The sequence below is a fragment of the Gossypium arboreum genome, chromosome 6, assembly GCF_025698485.1.
Source record: "Gossypium arboreum isolate Shixiya-1 chromosome 6, ASM2569848v2, whole genome shotgun sequence".
Taxonomy (NCBI): Eukaryota; Viridiplantae; Streptophyta; class Magnoliopsida; order Malvales; family Malvaceae; genus Gossypium; species Gossypium arboreum.
The window spans coordinates 38,261,341-38,270,647 of NC_069075.1; the positions used below are offsets into that span (position 1 = coordinate 38,261,341).

General features: G+C 31.3%; 1 protein-coding gene across 1 annotated transcript; it reads right to left on the reverse strand.

Annotated features, from left to right (window-relative positions):
- Positions 1 to 1,196: 1,196 nt before the first annotated feature.
- Positions 1,197 to 2,403, reverse strand: LOC108486016 (ethylene-response factor C3-like). The gene has a single exon (XM_017789843.2). The coding sequence runs from the start codon at positions 2,285 to 2,287 to the stop codon at positions 1,484 to 1,486; it is 804 nt and encodes a 267-aa protein (XP_017645332.1). The 5' UTR covers positions 2,288 to 2,403; the 3' UTR covers positions 1,197 to 1,483.
- Between the last annotated feature and the right edge of the window lie 6,904 nt (positions 2,404 to 9,307).

Below are 9,307 nucleotides of genomic sequence, written 5' to 3' on the forward strand. Positions count from 1 at the left end.
GTTTCAAGTATTTTTGGCGTTAGATTTTTTATGATCCCTTTAGTTTTTCTGGTATATTATTTAAAATTTTAAAGTAATTTTATCTTTTCCTTGACATATGGCAATGTGTCAGTGGTTGACTTAGTTTTTTAATGAAAAATATTGGTCAAATAACAGGGATTACAAAATAAAAATATAAATACTACACTCATAAAAAATAATACATACATCAAAGTGACAATTTAGCAATAGTATAGATGCCAAACATTTAATATTTTTCCATATAAACTCGAATTCAGCTATACTCGAAGTAGGAGTGAACAAAACTCAATTCAATTCAAAAAAATTCAAAAAAAGTTAAATTTCGAGTTATTTGAATTATTTGAGTTTGAGTTGAGTTGAATTTTACAATTCGAATAAATTAAATAATTTGAATAACAGGTTTGTGTAAATACTTTTTTGGTTCCTGTCAACTTTGAAATGAGTAAACTGATCTCTCTCAACAAAATTACAAAATAATCAAAATAATTTTAAATATTCAAAATAATTTTTAAAATTCAAAATATTTATAAAATTTTCAAAATTTAAATTTTTTAAAAGATCATAAAATTCTAAAAATATATAAAGAAAGTTAAAGTTTTAAATTTTTCTAAAATAATAATTTTGGAGTCCTAAATAAGTTAATTAGTGATTCAAGTTTAGTATATTAAAATATATTATATTATTATTATTATTTTGCTTTGAAAAAGTTTTCAAATATATATGGTTTCAAATTTATATACTTTAACATAAAATTAGTTATCTTTGGAATAATATTTTAATTTGACATATTTAGTTTTTTAATTTAACTCAAACAATTTAACTCGATTCAACTCGACTCAAATTTCATTTCATTTGACTCGATTTGAAAATTTTCAAGCTAAGTTAGAATGATAAAATAAGACTTGTGAACTTGATTAACTCGAAATTTTTTCACTCGATTCAATCGAACGTTCACCGCTAACTCAAAATATTGGTTCACTCTTTATCTATTATAAAAAATTAAAAATGTTATATTAATTTTTATATAAATAAAATTTTAAATAATTTTTAATTAATCAATTGAAATTCTTGTTGGAACACAAAATCTGGTAAACCTAACCCAGGCTAATCTGAGCGAGCTATCAAACCCATGGACTGGTCTAAAACTAAGTATAAAAATGCTCTTTAAAAAGTATTAATAGTATCAAAACAAAAACAATATGGTAATTCAATGTTAAAAGAAAGAAATTATGTTGCATTTCATTTCTATAGCAAACAATTAAAGTTAATCCTATCTCTTTGACAAGAATCACAGTATTCGTCAAAGAAACAACCTATGAAACTGAAAATTCAGTTGTTTTGTCATCTGAAATTAATGTATATAGCAATAAAAACCTAGACTGATACTAATATAATACATGCATCCCTGACAACAAATAAGGCATGCGGTTCAACGTATGACCATGAATCACTCCAAATTCTGTCAAAAAGAAGACAGCAAACTCTCCAAATAATCACTCCCCAAATCCTGAAACTCAAAAACATCACCATATCCATCCTCCATCACTTGTTCCACAGTCGCCATTCTTTTTAGTTTAGGCTCTTCAATCATCACATACTCACTGTTTTGATCCCAATCTCTACACTCTCTTTTGAAACCTGTACAAGCACGGTCTTTATATTGACAAGTTCCAGAGTTGATATCGGTTTTTGTTTCGTCAATACCCATAGCCTTAGACACCATCTCTAATGGGAAGTTGAGATATGCTTTGGGGCCTCTAATTCTCAAGGCAGCTTTGTCGTATGCCATAGCTGCTTCCTCAGCAGTTTCAAAAGTCCCAAGCCAAACACGAGCTCCTTTCCTCGACGAGTCCCTTATCTCCGCTGCATACTTTCCCCAAGGCCGCCTCCTCACTCCTCGGTAGTGTCTCGTTGTCAATCTCTCTGCTCTCATACAGTTATTAGTCACTTTAAACCCTCGAGGAGGGCTTATGTCTTTGCTTGTTTCACCATTAAATGATTGATTTAATTCCCCAAAAGGGATAATCCCATGGAGAAGATCATCCCATGCATCAGCTCCCATTGATATCCACCTCCCAAGACTTGGTAGCCTTCGCAAACCCTGTCTCCCATCCAGGCTTGGCAGTTCTACCCATGATTTCGACGTTGATTCCACTTCATTTCTAGTACTTGTTTTACCAGCTTCCTCTCCACCAATGAAGTTGGCCCATACATTCTCTAATATTGACAGATCAGATGTTGCATGCCCACTGCTTTCTATAGCCATCTTAGTATTTGCAAACTATCAATTAATCTCCAAAAGGGTTTTGATGATTTAGAAATATAAAGCTAGAAATACGCGTATTTTGAACCTTTATCCTATAATCCAAGTCAAATTCCAGTAAGAAAGCTTGTCATTTAATCAACCGACCTGCTTAATTCATGGAAAGGAATTAGCATTCAAACAATAAAAAATGAAGGGGATTTGTGTATTTTAAGGCTATAATGTTGACTAATGTGGCTGGTCTAATCATTTGGATGCTTGATTTATGCTGATGCCTGAACTTAATATATATTTCCTTAAAACCTTCCTGGAATTCATGGTCAAGAAACAGCGGAACCAGGCGAATTGAAAGCTGGCAAAAGAATGAATTCTTCATTATATTGCTAAAATAATGCATGTTGCAAATATCAATTTATTCAAAGACATAAATTGCCTCCATTTCCTACTTGGAATTACATTTTTGTTTCCCAGATAATAAGAGCCATTTAATATCTTGTAATCCGAGTTACTGAAATTCAAATGATTATGTAAATTTGAAAAAGAGAGGGATTAATAAAGAATTCTTAGTTTTCTTTCAATATACACTTATAATCCTAGCTTTTTGCTGGTTTAAAAGTCTAAAGCTTCCCAGACATTCCTTCCACTCCCAGCTGTTTTCTCACTATACGTAAAAACTTAAATAGCATAATTAAAAAAAAAATACTTCAAATGTTATTACATTTTTGGGTTTATTTATTGTTGTATTCCTATATTGCTTTACATCACATTCGTGTATATCATTTGCAAAATTAATAATTTGCATTAGAAGAAATTTAATATTATCCGTGCATTCACGTTGTATTCGTATTATTTTTTAGTATCTACCTTTAATGTCAACCACAAAATTTTGATATCAAGCGTTCAAATGAAATAATAACTTAGCTGGAATCCAATTATGTTTCTTTTTTTTGACAAAAGATGGTTGTTTTTTTTCACTAGCTAATGCAGGGATGGAAAATTTGAGTAGCGATTTTTTTTTAAAAGTAGATTTTTTTTTTGAAAAGTAGATGTGTAGATGAGATAAAATTTTCTTTTAAATAATGAGTTTAGAACAATTATGATAATAGTTTGTCCCGTCTCGCTTCATTATAAAATTATCATTTTATTTTATATATATAAACTATTAAAATAATAAAATATACTAACATAAATATAGAAAAAATATGTTGAAATATTTATTTAAAATTTATGTTTAAATATTTACTTAAATTTAAGAAGATTGAAAAAATAAATATAAAAAAAATAGGAAAGTGATAATAAATTTTAAAATTATATATTTATAATAAAACCAGGTATATGCGAATTAAAAGCAGTAATAAATTTAGAAATATCCGTCCGTCGTACTTTACTGCAATCCGTAGGCTGATGTTTCAAATCGATCGGTTTTGTGGAAGCCTACGTGGACATCTATAGTTCTTAGCATCCGAGCATTGACATATTATCCTTGATTAACGAATAATACAAACTTGTTGCAAGGGATATACATTATAAGGCCACATGCTTCAACATTTTAAAAAAATGAAAAATAAACAATACAAAATAAAATTAACTTGTAAAGTGGAGTATTAAAGGCTTAAAACTAAAGAAAAGATGGAGTCTTATGCAAAGGCGGCGGTTATTCGATGAACTGGGAAAGGAGACTTTACCGTCTATCCATTAAAATTTAAAGGATAAATTACATCAATTGTTCTTAAATTCGGTTTAAAATTATATTTTACTTTTTAATTTTAAATATTACATAATAGTCACTAATTTTATTAAATTATTATATTTTTATCATTCAGCTATTTTTTAAAAAATAACGTTACACTTTAATTCAAAGGGTTAATAGTTAATTTGATCCCTAAACTATAGTTAAAATATATTTTAATATTTTAAAATTTTCCTAACAATAATTGTAAAAATATAAATAAATTCTTAAAAATGAATAAAAATTCTTATAAAATTTAGTTGCAACAAGGAAAAATCAAGAATTTCATAGCTAATTTTTCATACATGTAGAGAATTAACCCATGTATGCAACGAGCAAATAAATAAAGTAAAATCAGAAAGATCGAACATGTAAATTTTACGTGAAAAATTCCTCAAAAAAGGATAAAAAATCACGAGTAAAAAGAGATTTCACTATAATAAAGGATAGTACAAAAGATGAAAAGAATCAAAGGAAAACTCGAAGCCTAAATAAAAAAACCCGTTAAAAACAAAGAACAAAATTCTCTCAATCTAAATATTTTTGTTTTATCAAACCTAGAGTAAATAAGGCCTATTTATATACTAAAATTTGTAGCATATATGACTACAACAACCCTAGGTTCATTAGAGTTTAACTGGAAAACTAAAAATAGAATTTAATTGGGAGAAGAAAATCGAGAAAACTTAGACTACACATCACCACGTAGTGACATGGTTGGATGTGTTGTCGGGACATGAAGGACCATTGAGTTGTCGGGAAGAACCTTTATTACTTATTGGGACGAGATGACCATCGCGTTGTCGGATGAAAGAGTGCTGCTCGTCGGGACATTGCATAATGTTTGGTTAAAATAAGAGGCATTCTCTCACAAATCTCCACATTGACTCGTATTTGAGTTAACTCCCTTGTCAAGCCCTATTACGGGCCTAATTGAATCTTCGTCGGATACTTACCAAGTCCAAGTGATGCTCGAACTTTGAAATTGGAAGGCTCTTTGTCAACATGTCGGTCGAATTGTGTTCTATTCTAATTTTAAGAATCTCAACATCCCCTTAAATGATCACATTTCGATCAAAGTGATAATGAATGCCTATGCGCTTTTTTTTTTCATGATGCAGTTGATCTTTGGTGAGATGTATAGCACTTTCACTATCATGATATGCAACAGTTGCTCCTTTTTCACTTACCAGTTCACTAAACAGTAACCAAATTGCTTCTTTTACTACTCCTTGAATCTCTTCAGTACCTTAGCTAAATTACTCAAACAAACATCATAAGTATTACCAAGAATAGAAAAATCATCCATGAATATCTCAACAAAATTTTCTACCATATTAGTAAAAATTGTCATCATGCACCGTTGAAAAGTGGCAAGGGCATTACATAAACTGAAAGGCATTTGCCTAAAAGCAAAGTATTGTATGGGCAAGTAAAAGTCATTTTATCTTGGTCTTTTGGGGCTACAACTATTTGGTTATATCCCGAATATCCATTTAAAAAATAGTAATATTTATTACCTGTAAGTCGTTCCAACATTTGATCCATAAAAGGTAGTGGAAAATGATCCTTCTGGTGGCTTTGTTCAATTTTTTGTAGTCTATATAATTTTCCAACCCATGACTTTCTGTAATGCTCTATTTGCGCAAGTGTACACAGTCTTTATCAAGTAATAAGTAAGTAAAAGAGTTATCGTCTCCATAGGGACTATGTATGTTAATCAATTAATTGTAAAATTAGAGTTAACAATATGGTGATAAAAATACAATATTTTGAGTGGTGATGATTAAGCAAGTTAAATTATCTAAATGCAAGATGATCCTTAATGCAATTTAATCTAAATGCCAAGTATGAAATGAATTTAGCAGCAAAGACACAAAATTCAACAATCAATAAAATGAATAGGCTAGGATAATTAAATCTTTCAACTTAGTTCATTTCCCTCATGTTTAACATTGTTCGAAAAAACATTCCATGGCAACTCGATCTTTCATGAGTTTGGAAACCAAATTAAGCCCTTTCAAAATCTTTTACTTAGTGAAATATACATTTTACTGACCATATTAAACTAAGGGTTTCTTAAAATTCTTGTGAAGTAATAGGGACTTATCAAGTTTGAAACAATTTAATCACATAAATCTAAAAATTATGCAAGATAAAAAAGCTCGTCAAAGTTATTATGAACCTTTAATTTAGTCGGATCGGGATCTAAATTAAGCATGCACTTTTCAATTATTGTGTCCATTAGCCGTCATCTAGTTAGGATCACTTAGCTAATTTAAATGCATTCAATCATGTATGAATGAAATACATACTTGAATTTAATTCAAAACATGATCGACTGAGGCATGAAACCTATAAACATGATTTAACAAACTTTATTGAGTAAATGCAGTCATCTAACTCAATAGATTAAGCTATCATTGTAGATGACAATATCATAAAACACATTGCAAACATATTTAAATCAAAATAACAAAGTAAAGAAAGAATAAACTCTGTTCAAATCGGTAGTCTCATGAACTCCGAAAGAAGATATTTTCTTCTAATCTCATGTCACTCCTTTGTTAATGGCTCTTCAAGGTGGTCGGCCAAGAGGCAACCTTATCATGGTTTTGTTGGCTAAAAATGAAAAGAAGTATGGGTTCTAGGAGTGGAAAGAAAGAAGAAAATGAAAGAATGAAAAAAAAATGAATGGATGAGTAATGAATGAAAGAATGATGGATGATTTTAGGGATTAAGGGATTAATGGAAAGGTGAGAGGAGTGTGGTATTTATACTTGAGGTTGGTAGCTAAATTTACTAAAAATGGTATCAAAGATCCCTTGGTTCTCTCCAATTAATGGCCGGCCATAACAAGTGGAAATGAGGGTGAGTTGGTTGTTTGATTTAAGCATGGAATCATGCTAAATTTAGCCATAGGGTGGACAGTTTCTCAAGCAATCTTCATGTGATCATTTTTAATGATTTTCAAAGTGTAGGGACCTTTAAATAATTGTCCCAAAGCTTATTTTTGGGCAACCACAGGCTTGTGTCGAATTTGGGCTTGACTTCCCCTTGTTGGATGGTTTCATGACCTAATAAATAACCATACATGTCCTGTGACAGCCCTAAATTGACCCTAGTCGAAAAGTGGTTTCGGGACCGCTAAACCGAGTCACCGAAGTATTTGAGTATAATATATATTGTCTAAAATATGTGAATATGAGTGTGTGAAAGTTTTAAGCTTCGATTTAGTTAATTGCATGTGAATTTAGTTAACAGGACTTATGTGTGACACTTTTGAAATATGATAGGTTAATCTATAAGGATCTATTAGTGCATGTAATCAAAAAGGTGGACTTGCATGTCAATTTCCCCACTTTGATAGTAGTGGCCGGCCATAACAATGAGGATAGACAAAATGTGATGGGTAAAACATATTATAAACATTTTGTGATAACATGTTGTGTTAAGAACAATAAAATATGAGGGGAGTGGGAGGAGAAACCAAAGTTGTTTCATCCTTGCTCCCCCATTTTGCCGTAACTAGAAGAAAAAAAAAAAGCTTCATCCTTTTTTATTCTTCTTGGCCGAATTGGAGAAAGGAAGAAGAAAGGAGTTCTCTTGCTTCATGTTCGGCTGGGATGAGGATTAGGAAGAGGTAAGTACCTTGAAATTCTTGGAAAATTATGTATAAAGAAGGTGGTTAGTTCAAGTTCTATTCATTCCATGGATTAAATTTTGATTGATGGGAGGTTTGATATTCGGCCAAGTAGTTTGAAGCTCTTAGTACATATATTTTTTTCTTCTTTCTTGAAGGTTGAAATTGGGTTGTTCTTAAGGGGTGCCGAATGTGGTCATTGAAGGGCCTTGAGGAACAATATGTGTGGCTTGGGTTATAACATTCGGCCATGGTAGTAAATGGAAGAGATAAATGGTAGTTAGGTGAAGTAGAGTCTAGCAAATGAGCACATATGTGCATTAGTTACTAAATGGAGAAAAATCGGCTAACAAGTGTGTACTAAGGCCGAATATGATTTTGAATATTATTGAGTAATGTATGTGTTTTGAATTGATGGAATGGAGAGGATGCTTTAGTTATGTTATGAACAATTATATGCTAAATTAAGGTTTGCTAAGCTAGCAATTAAGGTGAAGTGCAAATGTTAGTATTTGATTACTAGTGTATATATGTGTATTAGCCGAGTTTTGAACTTGAAACAAAATGGTATTTAGTCAATACAAGTAACCATATTTGTAGAATGTATTAAGTATATAATCGGCCTCAACATAGACATGCATATTCGCCACATGAATGAATACATAGATTGATGTTATGCGTTCGGCTATAGGTAAGCATATTGATGGCTTTATCTTGACTTAGAAAATCGGCTAAAGGAGAATATTGGCTAATATGTTGAATTTGATTCATGATTTCATACGTATATGACTCTAATGCCTAATATATATGGGCTAAGTACCTTAAATTTCTCTTTGATGTTCAAAATGATTAAATCAATTTATTTGTTAAATTAAGCTCAAGAGCAAAGGGGAACTAAATCCGATAAAGGAAAGGAAAAGGTGATCGAATAGCCGTTGAAATCATTCGACAACATCCGAGGTAAGTTTTCGAGTAATGGAACTTAGATTATGATTCGATTAGATCATGTTATAAGCAAATCAAAATCAGCTATTGAGCCGAAAATGATAATGCTTGATAAGTGACTTGTGTTTGAATTCTAGTTATGAAAATGAAATATAGATGTGTCATGATTTATTGATATGTGCATGAATATTCGGATGATAACGGGCTAAGTCGAAGGCGTTTGTGCTAGTGACTAATTTCAGGCTAAGCCGAAGGCATTTGTGCGAGTTACTATATCGGGCTAAGTCCGAAGGCATTTGTACGAGTTACTATATCCGGGCCAAGTCCCGAAGGCATTTGTACAAGTTACTATAACCGAGCTAAGTCCCGAAGGCATTTGAGCGAGTAGCTATAACCAGCTAAATCCCGAAGGTACTTGGTTTGGGAATGAGCAATCTTGCTGTAATAATTTCAATTAATACGCTCGTAAAACCCCAACGATGAGGTATGTTTTGTATATGCATTGGAATAATTGATTCCTTTTAAATAGTATTCGCTCAATCGATTAACAAGCTTTCGGCCTTTAGTCAAGTTGATTCCTTATGTATGAATATAAGGGTTGGAAATGTGAAGTAGGTATGATTGTGAGAATATGTGTATATGAAATTATTCGTTTAGTCATATGAATGCTATACTTCAGTTGTGCATGATTTCATTACTCAAAACT

Coding starts and splice junctions, on each gene's coding strand:
- LOC108486016 (XM_017789843.2), bottom strand. CDS start 2,287: ATGGCTATAGAAAGCAGTGGGCATGCAACATCTGATCTGTCAATATTA.